At 33.7% G+C, this 19,406-nt stretch overlaps 1 protein-coding gene across 1 annotated transcript in view; it reads right to left on the bottom strand.

Annotated features, from left to right (window-relative positions):
• LOC147079477 (uncharacterized) overlaps nucleotides 1–19,406 on the bottom strand; it is a 63,890-nt gene that overhangs the window by 38,657 nt on the left and 5,827 nt on the right. Inside the window, exons 4-14 of the mRNA XM_085941383.1 lie at nucleotides 17,035–17,163; nucleotides 14,721–14,859; nucleotides 14,295–14,386; nucleotides 12,848–12,978; nucleotides 11,164–11,353; nucleotides 10,099–10,180; nucleotides 9,769–9,897; nucleotides 8,515–8,696; nucleotides 3,685–3,857; nucleotides 2,581–2,746; nucleotides 789–955 (exon numbers count right to left, since the gene is read on the bottom strand). Coding sequence (XP_085797509.1) covers nucleotides 789–955; nucleotides 2,581–2,746; nucleotides 3,685–3,857; nucleotides 8,515–8,696; nucleotides 9,769–9,897; nucleotides 10,099–10,180; nucleotides 11,164–11,353; nucleotides 12,848–12,978; nucleotides 14,295–14,386; nucleotides 14,721–14,859; nucleotides 17,035–17,163 — 1,580 coding nt within the window. The remainder of the gene's footprint in view (nucleotides 1–788; nucleotides 956–2,580; nucleotides 2,747–3,684; nucleotides 3,858–8,514; nucleotides 8,697–9,768; nucleotides 9,898–10,098; nucleotides 10,181–11,163; nucleotides 11,354–12,847; nucleotides 12,979–14,294; nucleotides 14,387–14,720; nucleotides 14,860–17,034; nucleotides 17,164–19,406) is intronic.

Genomic DNA, 19,406 nt, shown 5'->3' with positions numbered 1-19,406 from the left:
GTTGTCGGAGATAATGAAAATGGAGAGCAAAACAAATATGTGCTCACCACACATTCCTTTTTTTTCATGTTTCTTACCAATGTGTAAGTACGACATAATATACCGTCACCATCGTGGTCTGTTATTGTCAGATGAGTAATAATTGTTTGTTCTTTGTCACATTTAATTTTATTAAATTCAAATATCCCGCCATTTGTGTATGTGGGAATGAACGGGTGTGTGGAGATAAAGTCATAGTTGCTCGGATAACTAGAGAGTTTATTATTTATCGACACAAGAATAAATAAATACAATGATTAAGATGTTATAATCGCATAAATATGTTATATAAGATTGACTATATTATTGAACTGACTGGCGATGTACAGTAAAACCTCTTTAATAAGAACACGGATAGTACGAAATTTGCCATAATTCAAAATATTCGCGAAAAAAAAGTCCCTTGGCTCCCGGCTGGCGATATATCTGATCAACTTTTTGTCACTCAGTCGACATTTCCCTCACTCAGATATTTTAATAATGCAACAACCCCATTTTCTGTGGAGGGGGAGGGTTTTCAGACCCCCGCTTATTTTTATCAACATATTATATAACTGTAACAAATTATATTGATAATATTTAATGTGAATCCTGTTTTTAAACAAAACTATTGATACCACAAGGTAACATCCATTTTTAAATATACCTAAACTCCCTCTGCCATGAAATATCACTCAACCCTGCCATCCTTACGGAGGCAGCTTGACGTTCAAGTAACAATACATATTATAATATTAAAAAAATAATACCTTTTCCACAGATCGTGCAGAGATGAGTCTTTTCCCCTGTATGGTATCTTTCATGGACGTTAAGATCGGTAACCCTGGGGAAACCTTTTCCGCAAAATCTGCACTTGAAGGGTTTTTCTCCTTTATGTCTACGCATGTGTATGATAAGATAATCATTTCTGATAAACCTGTTCAACAAATACAATCAACATAATTAAAAAGTTTTTTTCCTAGTGTGTCATTTGCGTTTTATTATAAATTAATATTCATCCCATATGCACCTCATAAACATGCCTAATAGAAAACATATTTTTGAAAAATGTATGTACCGAGCGAAACTTGAACCTGCATCCAATGCATTCCAAACAAGGTGCAAAAAATAGTTATTAGGAAATTCTAGAACAATTAGTATTGTATCGGTTGCTTAATTGCTATAACACATTGTCCGGAATGTGATACAGATTCAAGGCCCGCTTAGTACAAATATTTTTTATTTATGTTTTTCTAATAGGTGTGTTTCTGATGTGTTATGAAAAATTAAATGTATTTAATTAAGAGTAGGTACTACATTCTTAAACCTTGTGTATTTATTATTCATTTGAATAAAAAAAACAAAGCCTATTATGCAATATATAATAGCAATTATGCCTAGTCCAGATCAGGACAAAATTGAACAATATAATATACAAACAGTTAATTTATAAGTTATATCAAAATCATTTCCGAGCAGTAAATATTATGTTCTTAGAGGCATATGCATAGAACAGCAAACTACATTCAAGCTAATTAATGCAAAATTGCATGCATGAACCTAAATCGAGTCCATTGAATAGTGACGTCACGTCACTGACGACATACGCGTCATGGCATGACTAATATTACCAACTTTTAAATTTTGATTCCCCGATAATTAATTTAAAATTTTGAAAATAGGTGTAAAAATGTGCAAACGGTACCATATAAATTTAATAATCATGAACTTTAAATAATTTATTAGTTATAATATCATATTTATTTTACACTTCTAATGCACGAAACGATTAAGTATTCCCAATAAATATTTATTTAGTAATAGAGTGGCCACACTCACAGGTCTCGCAGCTTACTTCATTTCTGTTATGAGATATGATATTATGAGATATCGTGAATCAACTTTGGCACAATTCCGTCGTTCAATACGGGAAATGAACCAGTGTGTTTAAGATTTTTGTCTTGTTTATTAGTTTAGGTGATATTTTGAAATAATGCAAACTGCTTCCAATTGCATAATATATTTTTAAATAAAGCAGTAAAAAGGGTCGCATTTTATCGTAATGTTACATAAATCCATCTTATTCATGGGAAATACTGCATTTTTATGACATCTTTAGTGAATAATCGAAACGAGCATTGTATCTAGACCAGTCATTCAAGTGGTTCTCACGTGAAATTTAACTGTGGCCGCGCAATTGACATTGACAGTTCTATGAAAAGGTCTGATGGCCGTACCAAATTTCACTTTTGTTATGATTGAAATAAATAAAGCTTAATTTTATTTACCAAAAAAAATGGATCAATTTATTTATAGATATAAATATTATGCAATTAGTGAAGATAAAAATCATGTTGAAATGCTTGCAGTTTTTTGACAGATGTGGACTATAAAAGTGAAGTTTGCTACAAATGCATATGCAATGCAAAGTAACTTGCAGTTAATTAAAACATTAGTCCATTAGCCGTATGTCTAATAGAGAAGGTGTTCTTCAATATTTTGGGAATCATTTATTTTACCATTTATTAGATTCTACAAATTAAATTTATTTCGATTACTAACCTTTGGCCACACTCCGAACATAAAAATGGTTTTTCATTGGAGTGCCACTTGCTGTGTTCTTTAAGGTGCCATTTAGAGTCAAATGTTTTATCACACAGTTTGCAAGAGAATGTTTTGTCAGTGTGCATCTGCATATGTGTATCCAAATATTTTACAGTTGTAAAGCCTGGAATGAAATAAATAAAAGTAAATTTTTATTTTTAACACTTTTAGCCAGCTCTCACATCTAAATTTGCCTTGTCTGCCGCAACTAAACCTTCTAGGAACGTCGTTTCGATGTTGCATATGAAGACGGCGCAAATCTACCTAGGGACAGTCGCATGTAACCTTTCGAAATACATAATTATTTGGATGCGTCAACCGGCGAGCCAGTGTAGGAATGACTAATTCATAGATGTGCGTATACGTTCTGGCATCTTCGACCCACAGCCCGAGAAGCATGCAATTTGTCGATAACAGCACTAGATGTCTTTTTTCAAACTAAAAAGTCGCATTCGACCAATCTGCGGAGCTCCATGTGGCAATGTGTTTTATGAATAACGATGATGTTACAGCGACATATTTGTCACGTTGCACACGAGAGGAGTTTTGATGTGCGAGCCGGCTAACATGGACAACTTTAAGCGATATCATGTAGAAAACAAATGGTGAAACTTATGAATTTATTATAACATTATGTGCTTCCGAAACTCAAGTTTTGAGGATCAAAAGTACAATTGGATAAGAACGCCATTTGCTATATCCTTAAAATATAATTAAATTACGTAGACAACTCAAGAAGAATTGATCAATATCAGATCAGATTATTTGCTTGAAGTGAAATTTAATAAAAAAAAGTATTTTAGAATTTTAGATAAGGTAAATATCCGTATAGTGCAAAAGCAAAATTACAAATGTTAATTAATTAATTACTTTTGCGACAAGATATGTACTTATAAGAAATTGCTTTTTCGTTATTTATTACTCATAATAAATAATAATAATAAATGACACGGTCATGCCTTTCAACAGAGACTGGAGATTCCCTGTGAATTATCATTTCTTACATTGAGCCTGATACTATTGATTTGTTATGTAAAAATATGCAACCACGTCTCAACATACCTCTATTACATATCAAACAGAATGCTGTCTTAGGATTTTTCTCTTTTCCGGAATGCACAGCAACTTTATGCCGGTTGAGGTGTTCAGCTCTGGAGAATCCTTTATTACAAATTTCACACTGATGAGGCTTAGTTTCCAAATGCATCCACAAATGTTTCTTCAAATGATCTTGCCTGGAATATTCAAGAATTTCCATATGCAATTTAAATACCACAGTTTTTACTTTTGTTTAGAAATATATTAGAGACTAACAAAAATACAATAAAAATCAATTAATTATCTATATATTATCATTTACCACATTTTGCCAAACAAAAACAAGTACGTAGCAAAACAAAAAATGAATACAATATTAAAATAAACAAATATAGGGCTAACTGTGAAGACGATAATGAATGGCCACTTTCCTTTGAAATATGTACATGATCATTATAGGCTAGTCAAGAAAATGAAAAGTTCTCATCCAAGAAACACAAAAATAACATGACATTACATTTTGAAATTATTGTTTCAGAATCGTTGGGTTTTTGGCTGTGCAGAACAACAGCAGGCGATGAAAATTTATAATGAAATCTTCAGGCTACACATAGGTAATTAAAGTCATTAATTTGACAAGGAGGGCTGACAAATAATTACCACCAACGGTCGGAGTGCGTTACGATTATTATGATTATTATTGTCATTCATAGTGAGTTCTTTACTTACGACTGTATTTTGTTCCGAGATCTAGGTTGTAAGTCAAATTTACTTACAATAGGCAAGTGCTTGCTGAAAGAGGCAGCATATCTTCGAAGATGTATTGGTGTCCCGAGTCCATATTTTAAAATTTTTGAATTGCATCATTGATTTGGCTAAAAGCTACAGCCAAGTTTTTTAGCACAAATTTTTTGTGTGGTTCTTCAAGTTCATCTAGTTCTTTTAGTGCTATTAAATTTTAAATGCTGTCTTTTTCATCGCAATAGATCTTTACTTCTGGAATTAAACAGTTGTCAAAACAGTCTTGAAAAAGGCATTGTCTTTCATGCCTCCAATGATCTTCCACGGCGCTACATCCCGGGGTGGGATTTGGCCTCCTCCACAACCGCTCTCCACTCAGTCCGGTCTCTTGCCACACTTCTCCAGTTACCGGGTCTTCCTATCTGAAGCCAGTCCACTTCTACGGTGTCAGTCCATCTCCTTCTTGGACAACGTCTGGGTCTCTTCCGTTGGGGTAGCCACTTCGTCATGATCCTTGGCGCTCTAACTAACTTCAGGCATTCTCTCCACATGTCCCGCCCATCGTAGTCTTTGGGACTTACAGTATCTTATGATTGTTTGCTGTTCAATCAGCTCTTCCAACTCGTGGTTCATTTTTATTCTGTAGTTCCCTTTTTCCATCGTGGGTCCAAAGATTTTGCGGTGTATTTTGCACTCGAAGACACCTAATTTGTTTTCCTCGTTTTGAGTTAAGCACAAAGTCTCACAGCCATAAGTGACCACTGGCCTTATAATTGTTTTATAAATTAGAAGTTTACTTCTTCAGCCTAGAATTTTCGACCCCACCAGTCGCTTGCAGGCATGCCAGCATTTATTCCCGGAGATAAGGCGGATTTTTATCTCCTCTGCTGTCTTATTTTGGGTATTTCGGCTGGATCTGAGATACATGAACTTGTCCACCCCTTCATATGCATACTGTCCTATGTCTATATTCTGCAGCGGTACCTGATCGCGTGTGCTGACCATATACTTAGTTTTTGACTGGTTTATTTGCAGCCCAGCGTTTTCTGCTTTTATTTTCATAGTGCCACCATGGTCGATCATCCTGTTTGGATCAGCTTGTAATTCAGCATGTAGCATAAGCGCACATCTGCGTTGTACTGTTATCTACCCATCCTCTTATGTTGGTTTCACGAGCTATGGATTCCACCACAAGGTTAAATACCATAGTGGATAGCGCATCCCCTTGTCTCACACCTGATTCGATTTTGAAGCTTTCAGTTTGCTCATTTTGCACAGTGACAACTGCTTGAGTATCCGTCAGTGTGGTCTTTATTAGCCTTACTAGTTTTAAGGGAATTCCCAGTATTTTTAGGCTTTGCAGCATCTTATCCCTATTCACGCTGTCGAAAGCTTGTTTAAAATCAATAAACAGGTGGTGGAGTGTAAGATTGTATTTGTGCGCTTTCTCCATAGTTTGCCTCATGAGATGGATGTGATCTATGGTGGATCTATTTGGTCGGAAGCCGCATTGGTATTCTCCCAGGATTTCCTCACCATAGATCATTAACCTGCTATACAGTACAGATGAGAAAACTTTATAAGCTGTGTTTAGAATTGTGATCCCTCTGTAGTTATCGCACATTGTTTTGTCTCCCTTTTTCAGAATAGGCACGATTATACCCATCTTCCATTCCTCAGGTAGAATTTCTTTTTCCTAAATATTGAGAATTATCTTGTGGATATTTGCTTCCAGTGTTGGGCCACCACTCTTTATCAGCTCGGCTGTTATCCTGTCGGTTCCAGGTGCTTTATTGTTTTTCAGCGTTCTTAATGCTCTTCTTACTTCAGGCAGAGTAGGCTCATCAATAAATTCCTCAGCAGTGTGGTACAATACTTCTTCCGTTTCCTCATGACCATTACTATAAGCCTGATTTAAAAGTGTTGTGAAATAGCCTTTTTCAATCTTTCCATAATGTCCTCCTTTTCGATCAGCATTTGTCCTTCACTATCCTTACAGGAGTTTAATCTGGGTTGATAGGATTTCGTTAGATTTCAAAGAGTCTTGTAAAATTTTCTGGGATCATTGTTTCTTCTTTGACATTCCATGTCTTGGAGTATTCTCTTGAGCATCATTCGTTTTTTCTCTCGACAGAGCTTTGTTGCAGTTTTTCTCTTTTCTTTATAAGTTTCGTAACTTTGGCGCGTTTCTCTTTGTACGCATTTCTTCCTTGCTTCATTTTTTTCAAACAGTGCTTTGCTTGCCTGCAATCATCATCAAACCATCCTGCATCTATTTTGGCTTTGTTTTCCCCCAGAATTTCTGTGGCACTCTTGATTTTTTTTTGTATTTTTGTAGTTTTTTGTATTTTCCCGTCCACATTCACATCATCGGATATTAGTCATTTTTAAGTTTGTTTCTATAGATTCCTGGTATTTATCCAAAATTTCTTCATCCCTCAATTTTTCAGCTTTCCATTTAGTTCATCTCTGGCCTTCTTTTTTCAGTATTAAGGAGATTTTTTGTTTTAATTTTGCTCTCACCAAGTGATCAGAATCGCAATTGGCTCCTCTACGGACGTGCACATCCTCCACTGTTGTCGCTCTTCTTTTCGATATAAGAATGTGATCTGTTTGGTTGCATGTATTACTTCCAGGTATTTTCCAGGTTCCTTTGTGGATATTTTTATGTTTAAACCACTAATTATTAAATTATTTGCAGCCGCTAAAAAGCATAGACGTTCACCATTATCGCTTGTCGTTTCATGCAAACTGTGCTGCCCAGCTACTTCTTTAAATGCTTCCTCTTTTCCAATTTTTGCATTGAAGTCTCCCAAGATAATTAGAGCATCATGTAGGGAAACTTTTTCGCAGGCTCTCTGCAGATCTTCATAGAATCTATCCTTAATTTCCTCGGTCACATCGTCAGTTGGGGCATAAACGTTGATGAACGTAATATTGAAAAGTGTACCTTTCAGTTTAAGTTTACATAATCTCTCACTAATTGGCTCAAATCCTAGTACTGCCCTGCGGATATCAGAGCTGATTAAGAACCCAGTTCCATAGCGACCCTGTGTACCTGCAGATCCACTGTAATACAAAGTGTAGTTTCTCTTGTTTATGAAACTTGCGCCCTCCCATCATATTTCCTGCAATGCAGTCACGCTCATTTTATACTTATGCAATTCAATTGCAACCTCCTCCATCTTGCCTGGCTGCAACATAGTGCGTACATTCCATGTGCCATATTGTACATATAATCGTTTGTCCTTAATTCTTTGCTTGGGTCGTTGGTTTACGGGGAGTCCGGGGTTCAAGGCAGTTCTTTTGGTGTTCATAATCAGGGTTTTTTTACCGTGCTGGGTGATTAGCCCTACGACGAACCCTCCTCCTTTATCCAGGCTTGGGACCGGCCATAGCGTAGGTAGAGTCGTTCCCTATTACTATAGGCGGAGTTGCCTCCAATGATATTGTAGCGATAAAGAAGACGTATCGATTCCTTTGAAGGCTTTTGACTTTTTATAATGATAAATCAAAAATGGTTTCAGTTTATAATCAGTGACATTTCCACCCAACAAATGAGTACACGATCTTTACATGCTTTAAAGCCGGGCATGCACATAGCTTCTATTTGAATGTATCTTCAAGTTGTGATAGCTTTCACGTTTTTTAAATTTAGAAACCAACTTAAAATTTTGGTTACAGTTGTCACCCTTTCTTTTTCAAATCTTAGTAATAATTTAATTTCCCGTGACAAGTCTGACACGGTTTTGTCGCACTCATGGTGTCTTATTATTATCTTTTTGAGTCTATTGTCTTTTTTTTATTTTTATCACTCTTACTAACCATTTTGGGAGTAAAAAAATCACAAATAAATTAAAACAAAGTAAAACTTCAAATTTAAACCTCCAGTAAACCACATGTTTAAAAAATTATGAATGATGCAATATCTTATTTATGCCAGCAAGGTGACAAAAACTTCAAAAAATGGAATTTTTTACGATCTTTTTGATTGTTGTAAGTGCTTACGGTCATAAGTCGAGAACTCACTGTAATGTCAATATAATTATCATTGCTGGCACCAGAAGAGTAAAACAAGCATCAGGGTGAAATTTCAACCTGAAGTTTCTTTACCTATTAAAAGATTTCCCACAGGTGTCACATTTATGCCTCTTGATTGACCCATGTATCAATTCATGTCGTTTGAGATGATTTGACCTGTTGAATGACTTTCCGCAAACCGAACATGTAAATAGTATCGTTTCTCCAGTATGCTTCGATTGATGTATCTTTAGGCCAATATTTGAAGAAAACACCTAAAATCAAACAAAAATGTGTTATCAATAAAACTTGTATTTCACAACCCCTTCGGCTGTCTTTTCAGTGCAACCAATAATTTGGCTGACGGCTATGACAATCATTTTTAAATGACATCTATAACGATGACAACCATAATATTAACAAAATGTCATATTAAAATAATATTTATGAATATTGGAAGTAATAAACGTCTTGTCCGGGAAAAACTATATAAACAATCTACTCAATGGTGGCTTAGTTCCAAACTGACTCAAAATCTTCTTCTTTCGTCTTCTATCAAAGGTATCAACAAAATTACAGTATTCTCCCTCTAGGGTCTAGGCCAGACTTTTCATTGTATCTAAACATATTGGATACCATAGCGTCGCTATAATATTGGTTTGTCGAATATCCGTTTTTGTCAAAATCGACCTTTTAATGCAGAATGATTTTTTGTATCTAAATGGACCAGAACCATCCTTTTCTTTTAATTGCTTTGTAATGAAAACAGCATTAATATGCTGTAAAAACAACAATTTAAATACCTTCATGTATTTAAATAAAGGATAATCAAATTTGTTTTTCGTCTCCTGAACATTTGACATTTGGTCTATTCGACAAACCAATCCTACAGCGACGATAGTTCAATGTGGAAACAACTAAAAAAAAATTATTCCCAGATTTTAATTTGGTGGTAATTTTTTAAGGTGGCAGACGGAAATAGGTATGTATTATTTTATTTAGTGTAAAGGAATTTAGCAATGCACAGTAAATTTTAGAGTTTTAGAAATAATCAACCAGATCAGGACATTCCCGTATATAATTAAATCAGGTAATGATTAATTCCAACAAGGTTTATTCAATTTTATGATTCATTGAAAAATTATTTGACTATATTTTTATTGAATCATAAAGAAAATACATTTCTATATCAAATGATATCTATTTATTAACTCAAAAATCTTCAAAGTTCGGGTTATTTCCCTATCTAGGGGATCGATAGAATGGATTATTAAAAGTTATAATAAATGCATCGTATGAACTCATAAACTAAACTATTCAGAGATAAATTATTAGTGAAAGTCTTACTTTAGGACACATATTGCAGGGGTACTTTTCTCCAATAGAATCGAGGCCAAGTGGTTTTTTGCGCGGTCTACCCACCTTTCGTTTCAAACTAAGCAGGGGTTTTGAACCGGAATTATCTGACTGGAAATCCTATAATCATAGAAGGCACAGAGATAATGAAGAACCAACCATACTCAATTAAAATAATATATTGATTCAAAGATAATTAAAAAGAATGAAAATAAGCCCAACTAAATTTCAAGTATTATAATAACTATTTTGGCTCTATGAAAATTGTGAGGACTACTAACATTTTAATAACTAAGATCGGGTCAAAAGAATGATACATACATCTAAGCTGGGCGGACTGTTATCGTGATCACCAAAGGCATCGGCAAAGCTATCATCATCATCATTCATACCGTGTATTTCTCTGTAAACAAATGTACATTTAAGATATTTATTAGGGCAGTGACTGAGATAGGCAACAGAAGCATGCGACAGGTCAGTCAGTTAGAGTCCCATATGCTTTCATACTAAAGGGTTATCAAATAAGAGATATATATTTTTAATTTAACTCTCAAAATCGTCTTATTCATGCCAGGAAAAATCAGTAATCACGCTTCCGTAGCATTCTCCATTGCCATGTACGTTTTAAAAAAATATGAGGTTCAATTACACCCCAGACTATAAACCAAACAAAACTGTTAATTTTTATGGATGTAAAGGTATTTCAAGAATAGAATGTAGGTTTTTATTACTCAAAATGTGGCAATTGTGCTTATTTAGGAGTGAGCTTCATCGCTGAAGATGATTTTTTCATGAAATAATGGGTTCGTTTCAAATTGCTCTAACGCCCAATAGCAAAATTTTGACACATCAAATGGTCATTCGGTTAAAGTTCTTGTGTTAATCGTGTTTTATACGCCTTCAAACGCAAATCTTTATGAAGAATATTCCATGTAGTGCCATAAGAAAGTCCAAGTTCTTGAGAATGAGGTGTAATTGATTGCTCTGGATTTTCATCTACACTTTTGATTCACAACATCGATACTTTCAGCAGTATGTTTACATTTTTTACTTTTGACGAGTTGGATTCTTCACATCACAAACATCACCATTTGACTAGAATTTTCTGATTAAATTACGAATGGTAGGCCCAGTAAGTTGATTATTTTGACCATAAATTTCACGTAATGCCAGAAACATAGCTCGATTCATTATTGTTGTAATAAATTTTAACAATTTGTATACACTGTACAACTGTGTATCTTTCCATGATGTCAATTTGGGTGGGAATGAAGGAAAAAAATGGCTGCTGTGACGTTTTAAAAATCCATAGTATTAATTTAATAACCCAACAGTAAACTTTTTTTATATTGTACAAAATACATAATATTCAATTTCGAAAATCACCTTTCTGCCTCTTCTAGTAATTCTTCTAATGGTTCTTGTTTTATATTAACCTCCGGATTTAATAAATCTAAGCTTGGTACCAATAATGGTTCGTAGGTTTTATGTGATGTGCTATTTTTCTTGGAAATATGAGGCTTAGGTGGAACTTCAACCGTGATTGGCGTAACAGTATTTGTGTCATCATCGGGATCTGTAAATTATAATAAAAGTAATTAACACAAAAAAAAAAATCTTTTATGTAGATAGAAGACTAGGATTGTCTCCTCAATCAGACTAGCAACTTAACATACTTCTCAATAAATTACTAAATTCTAAGGATACAGTCTCTTTCGAATAGTTTGTCTGTTGACATGTTCAATAGGTCCCAGTACGGCGTTCGCTCCGAATGTAGATATACTCAATTTGGGTTTTATAATTTTATATTTTCATTTTTCAAGTAAAAATATAAATAATAAAAAACAAACAAAAACATATTTTAAAAAATACAAGGATATGTCTGCAATATTTGGATTCATTCAAAGGGTTGCAAGTTCGCCACCACTGCTCCGAAATTTTGAATTGTTTCATTCCATCCATAGTTTTGCTATATTTAGATACAAAATAAATACGTAGGTATAACTAAACAACTTAGAAACGGGCCTGCGCAGAAGCACACGTACTTTCGTGCGTATATAGTAGGTGTGTAAATGCTGCGCCTGCGAGCGTAAACGCTGCGTCTGTGTGTGAAAAGTCTGATTTACATGATACAATAGTATATTTACAGTTTTACAATGAATACCCCATCTCGATAGGAGTATTACAAAGAATCTTTACGAAGACAGGCACGAGAAATTATTGTTTTTAATGTGACAGAATGTTTAAAAGTGATGAAAAAACAGTACACTTATAATGATAGGTATACACAGTATGCGTTTTATGACAACTTTACTAAAAATACAAATTATTAAGACATTTGAAAATTATAAAAAAATGTGATTGGGTCATCCATATATTTAATATGTATACTGTTCACTTCTACTTATTAAGTCATAATTTGTGTTCTCATAATTATTTAATTAATGAATACCTGCAGCAATATAATCAGTTAATGTGGGTTTAATGATATATTTATTTCCATACTCAATAATTACCCAGTATTAAATAACCTAACTATCATAATACTAATAATTAAGAGGTGTAATTATTTTAATTTATTTTTCTATTGTTAATTATCGAATAATAATTAGGCTTCTAAGTGAATTACTGAGAATAGAATTGTTATAAATTAAAAACTTAATTCCACTAGATTGGTGATCAAAAATCACTCAAAAAATGACAACACAAAAAATTTTCTACGCATGACTATAGCGACTTTCGATTATAGCCGAGATCGTGTTGTGGACAGTAGTTTAATAATGTATTCATATATTGAAAGTAACTTTGACGATTTTCTACGTGTAATATGGTCTGTTTCCTTCGTAGACACTCGTGTACTGGCAGAAAATAGCCGAACACAACCGAACATCAAAATGTTCACAGTTATATTGTTGGAATATAGTATTGTTTTAATAAATACAAAACCAAAAACATGTTTCATTCATATTTACGGATATTGGAAATAGCTGGCTCATATACAATCTAATTTGGGTTGAATAAAATGACTTATGATATAATAATATGTTGCAAGTCGCAATAATTAAAATACCTTCTTTCTTCCCATGTGCTGTTTTGTTATGAATGATGAGTGAATCGTGCTTTCTAAACGTCTTGTCACACATTGTGCATGAATAAGAACTCCCTTCACATTGTAATTGATGTTTTTCATAATTATTATATCTAAAACAAATTAATTAAATCAATATTTACATATAGAACAGAAGAATAAAAGTCTCCAGTAAATGGGTATATTTAAGTATTAAATAGTGTACGCATCATATTCATATGCCAGATCCCTGTAGTATAAAGTAAAGTTCTAGAATGTAGAGAATCATTTATGTACATTGGTGTTTAATTCATTATTGTTAATAGTAGTCCAGGGAATTGCAATTAAAATGCATTTTGTCCTATTAAACTTAACATGGCTCAAAATAAATTTGGCCTGCGTGGGCACAGATCCTTTAATTGTCCACCACTGTCACGGCAAGTGAAAATTCAACCTGTAGAGCTATTTCAACTGGTTAACACGATAACACATTTCTGTTATTTTTCTTGGTCTGAAATGTGACAGATATAACTCGAGTCAATTCTGTATACAAGGCGGTTATCTAAATTGCATGTTAACACGTAACATCCACTGCAGATTCGCTACGCATGCGCAATGCCACTGACATTTTTTTTATATTATGTCACTTTGACATTTGACGGTTCATATCCTAGGATAATTAACTGCCCGAATACAACATATCATATTTATCAGTATTTTTATTGAATTTGGAATTATGTAATATGTTAGAATAGCTGACTTACTATAATTACTAATAACCCCACGGCCTGTAGTGTCGAGGGTCCCAGGTTCGAATCCTGGGTCTGGCAAGTACACATATTGTTTTTCAATTTATGTATGAGTCAGAGTATAATAGGTTGAGAAAGTGACTGACATCCATTTCTCGTAAAAATAAAAAATCTGCTAATACAAACCTCCACTCTGTGGAGGCACATATGATCCTATTAGGATCGGACATGGTCGAAAGAAAGAAAACTATAATATAATTATGATAAAAATGCTACGTATTCTATGCTTTTAGTATAAAATAACACTTTTAACGGCAGTTCCACCAGGTATGTTCAAGTTTTTATTTTATTAAGTTAGCAATAGTACGCCATTGGACTGAGCAAACACAACCTAACCTGGAGTACGAGTTCAAATTTCTGAGCGAAACATGGGTACTAGCTGCCTTATATATAACCGCAGATAACCGTTTTGCACACAGAATACATCCGTAACACATTGGGGTTATCTCGGACCTCGGAAATATACCGAAATAGTCTTATTGGGTATTATTGAATAAAGTAGTTGAAATAAATCTGCAGAGGTTGTTAATATTTAATCAACAACACATTGGAATTATGGTATTTTAATACCATGCGCATATGGCAATATTAATGTACACTAAGGCATGTTTATTGGTAGTACCGATATTTAGTGTTCTTACTTGTTAAATCCCCGTTCACAATGTTCGCAATTGTATGCTTTTTTCTTACTGTGTCCCAAAATTTGCTTTTTTAAGGATTCCAAACTTGATGCCTAAAAATAAATATCGGTGAATATCTTGACTTTACACATCTCATTTCATACAAATTTCTGTATCAAAATTAATTTAATTTTTGTAATTATAGATCCAAAGTGATTTACCATTCAATTTTTTTTGATAAATAAATGAAACATTAATACTATCGACCGAAGGTACTTGATGGAATTTGAATTTAAATCCATTAGAAATAAATGAAACCATCAGTTGTTGGAAGAAACATAATAAAAAAGAGAAAAGAGATAACTTACAAAGCAAAAATTGTCTCTGCGACTTTTGACCATATTATAGGATAAATGTAAAATGTAAAAAAAAAAACATTCAACTTACCAAAGATTTCTTTGGTGGGCTTGATACATGTTCTTCCACCATATGTATCTTTAAATGACCAAGGCTTGAAAATATTTTTTCACACTGAGAGCAAGCTACAACATTCTTTTTCAAATGTTTTGATATATGATGAGTTAACCTAAATAAAGAGAAAAAAATATGAATACGGCTTACTCCTGGTTACAATAATCACTAGCTTTGATTAGGTAATGTGATAAAAACATACCATGCAAGACATTGTCTAATGCAGGGGTAGTCAACCTTTTTATACCTACCGCCCACTTTTATATCTCTATTAGTAGTAAAATTTTCTAACCACCCACCGGTTCCACAGTAATGGTTATTTATAAAGTAGGGATGTAACTTTACCATATAAAATTTATAAACCATAGTTACAGCAAGTTAAAGCATATAATAACAATTACTTACCAAATACTTAATGTCAGACTGTCGCTAAGTTTGGCAGAATAAATCTTTATAAAACAACTTACTGCAGTTAAATCTATCTTTTTATTTATACTTTGTATTTATAGAAGCATGAAGTCTGATGAAATTACATTTAATCAATGAAATTATTAATGAGATCCCTGAGGAAATTAAATTATCATGGGGAATTTTATGAAAACATAATGAAAATGTTTTTAAAACCCCTACCGCCCACCACGAAAGCTGGAACGCCCACTAGTCGGCGGTAGTGACCAGGTTGACTACCCCTGGTCTAATGCAAGGAGGTGTTAGCAGTCGATTTTTGGATGGTTTCACTTTATGTATCGTATGGTGCCCGAAAATGCACTGCATATTTCTAGGGAACATATCTGAACACATTAATATAGAAACTGTCAACTATAAATGCGTGTAACATTACCACCTTCAAAGGTAGAAATAAAAAATATTGAATGTCAAATTTTGTATCCAAAAACAAGGTCAATTTTATGTAATTTTGACTTTAAATATGTATCCAGATTTAAGAGGTTGTAAAAATCTTTTTATATAAAGATGGAGCCTAAATGTATTAAATTTAAGCAAAAAAGATTCATGGTCTACTGATTAATAGCAGCTTCAAGCCAATCTCGCAATTTTTCAACGGGGTTGCATTCAGACAAAAAATCCCATGACTTTTCAAAGTTCTACGACGCCGAACGAGGTTGTTTTTAACACATACTTTTCCGTAATGATACTTTAGCTTTGGGCACTTTTAAAACGGTAATGTTTCAGTTACTATGCACTTCATCATCTTCATATTTTGACTATTCCTAGAATCATCAATTTCACATAGAATAAAAATGTTATAATTTTCAAAATCGATAGATAGCGTCCAGTAAATACTTAATATTATAATTGACAGATATTCTTCAGGTTTCATTTACCCGACATAAATCAAAAAGGCACATTCCAAAAAGAGCTGCTTCGCATTCTTTCACGTGCAAAAGATATCAATCTAAATGAATATGCGACAAAGAAAGAGGTACTCTATTGTGACAAAGAGATATAAAAGTAAGTGATATAAAGTATTTTTGTAGGCTACCAACAAGGATATGACCATTCAGTATATTTAAGGAAATGATTGACATCACTGGCTTGAATGCTTACCTTCTATAGGTAAAAGTATCCTGATTAGAAAAAAAATGACCAAGTCAGAGGAAAAGTTCTATCACAGCACTAAGCATGGAAGAATAAACTACCCCTAATGTAGAGCGCTTGCTTTGCGCACTACTCTGAGCATTAAGTGCATTTTACGTCTCTCGCGCAAACAAAACTATCCTTGCATAAGTGACAAATCAACAATAAAATCATGCCAAACTGACATTAGAGTGAAAATCCACCCCAAAGCAAAACCGTGCTGGAAAAATCTAAAATACCTATTACAGTGAGTAATCAAGGACCCCAAGTTAAAGTGTATCATTAATATTAGATTTATTTCATTAAATTAAAATCCACCACTATGTTTGTTAGGACACCAATCCAAATATATTGTCTAGCCAAGACCTTTTCTACTTTTTCTTTTTAAGCTTCACTACACTCTCATAATTAAGCCGTTTTCCAAAAAAACTGTGTTATCGTGATAAAGTTTCTTGTAAAACAGTTTAAATTACAAGCATTATTTAATTTCGACAACAGACTAGACTGCGATTACATTGCGACACGGAATACATATCACATGAATTTTAAACTGGCATGTCGTTTCAAATTCTATTATCTAAAAACAAAGATGCCTGAATAACATTAGTTTTCTGGAGAAGGGCTCAATTTTATTGTTAGTTATGCATTCATATTGACAATAATAATAAATTAATAACAAATGACCATAGCTTACCCAAGAAGGGTGTTAAAAATCTTTTGACAGTGTGGACAGTTGAACAGTTCAGCGGTATGATCCACCAAAGTCTGTGTAAACTTTTCATTTGCATTCATCGGGCTGAAAGGGCCATTTCCATCGCTAATGCTAAAAAAATAAAATAACACATCTTTATCTAACTGAACTAAGTGAAACACTGAGGCCCGCAAATCAACCAGATCAAGACAACCGATTTTCCGTGTAATGTGCCCGATGATGGCAAATTATATGTAATAAAATGTATTGGCGTTACGTCGCGGAATTTCCGCCTAGTGTAGCGCTGGCCTTAAAAACAACATGGAAACACAAAAATCATATTTATATTACTTATTGGAAAGTGTTAAGATATACAGGACCGGTCTTAGATTAGACTGATTGGCCTCTTGCCTAAGTGACTTTGAGCATCACAATATAAAAAAAATCGGTGTGTGTACTTATGTACACGCGTTTGAAGTTATACTTCTTTGGCGTAACAAAACAAAATATTATTGCAGAATGTACCTACTTTGAAAGAAAAATCTCAAAACCTGTGTTTGAAAAATTTTGCAAACTGCTATTTCGACCATCTTTGCTTAGACAGATGACTGTACAGCTATTTTCGTTAACAATAATAATTTATTACAAATCAAAAGTAAAACATAACCTATGCCCTATTTAATGGTTTAACTGAAACGTGATTTTGGCTTTTGTCATGAAACATAACAATTATTATTGTCTTCAATTATTATAAACTGCTAATAAATAAATTGACATGGGATATACGACAAATCAGTAGCGATCGGTGAGTTATTTTACTGGGAGTTCACTTTTTTTTAAAGTACCTATGTTATTGTTCATTTGTATGAGAAATCCGTTCTTCTGTTTTTCATCGACACAAATTCATTCTTTTTTGGATACTGAGCATATATAAAGCCTTCAATCTTGGTTGCGTGATGGTGTTTCTGCTAAAATACTTGATCCATTTGAGTGTGGAAAAACATCTTTCACTTTCCACTGATGTCATCGGAATAGTGCAAATAATTAAGTTTAATAGTAAAACCGTTTTCGTAAATGTCTCAATAAGATTTTTTTCTATTATAATGTTAAATAATGCTGAGGCAATATCAGCATTATAAAAAATATCCAAGCTGTAATATGTAATTATTAATTAAAAATACATATTAATAATATGAATCCGCTTTCGGGAGGTTTTACTGGGCGTCTTACGAGGCCTGAGCGGCTCGCGCAACTCAGACGTGTAAACCGTGTGTGAAAATGTTCGTAGACAAAGTCTTTTTTTGGTTATACGGTTCAAGTATGGAACGCGCCTTGGCGACATTGAGTGGCGCTCGAAGAAGTATTGCTATCTCACGCTATCACCTACAGACGAATATTATTGCTGTCGCACTCATTCTCATTACAAAGCATGATTGCTTGTGCGATCGAGGAACTCGCTCCCGAATAGCATTGCATTTGGCAAAGCGAAACCACACGGACGATGCCAGCGCGACACGTGAATTATTGTATATTATATTTAAAATAGCCGGTTAAAAACACATACTTATTACAATTTGTTTTTGTATATGAATTAATGACTACGGTAATAGATCAGAACACTTTTAATAAATGAAATACTTATTTAAAAAAAAAATCTTTTCGCATAAATTGAGTGGGTAGGTGTTTTTGTATATGAATTAATGACTACGGTAATAGATCAGAACACTTTTAATAAATGAAATACTTATTAAAAAAAAAAATCTTTTCGCATAAATTGAGTGGGTAGGTGTTCACCGCTCCAGCGCTCTCAAAGGCGCATCGCCACTGCGACAAATATTATTATAAACTGTAAAAATATGTATTTTTTTGTACAAAGTGTCTAAATATTGTAAATTTACAACATACCATTGTTTGAATTATTTACCAACTCAACATTCACAAAATTTATTCATTTATTGATATATAATTTTACTCATAAATAAAAGTTGCAACATTCAGTCTTTACCCAACCGGCCCAAGCAACAGCTCTCAATATCACAGCTGAAAATTACAATCCTCCAGCATTTAGAACACCCGAACGTCGCTGCGCAAAATAAATTATGTTGCATCGGCGGGAAAAACTTCCGTCCCACGCCAAATTAATGCGTTACATTTGCGCGCGCAACTTCATCCCATGCCAAAAATACACTCTGATCTGTTTTCCCAAATGCGCCTAAAGAAGTATAACTTCAAAAAAAATTAACGATAGATTAATATTCATTTCAACTCTTGTGAAAAATTTTTCAATGCAAGGACTTTGTGCAGTAGAATCAGTTCTTGGCAAAATCAGATCAACGTGTTTGTTTCTAATAAAGTATGTTATTCATTGATAAAAT

The sequence above is a fragment of the Rhyacophila brunnea genome, unplaced genomic scaffold, assembly GCF_057557595.1.
Source record: "Rhyacophila brunnea isolate RB1 unplaced genomic scaffold, BYU_Rbru_1.0 scaffold_1, whole genome shotgun sequence".
NCBI classification, from domain to species: domain Eukaryota; kingdom Metazoa; phylum Arthropoda; class Insecta; order Trichoptera; family Rhyacophilidae; genus Rhyacophila; species Rhyacophila brunnea.
Note: the sequence above shows the minus strand (reverse complement) of the source record. Positions and strands in the feature narration are given on the sequence as shown.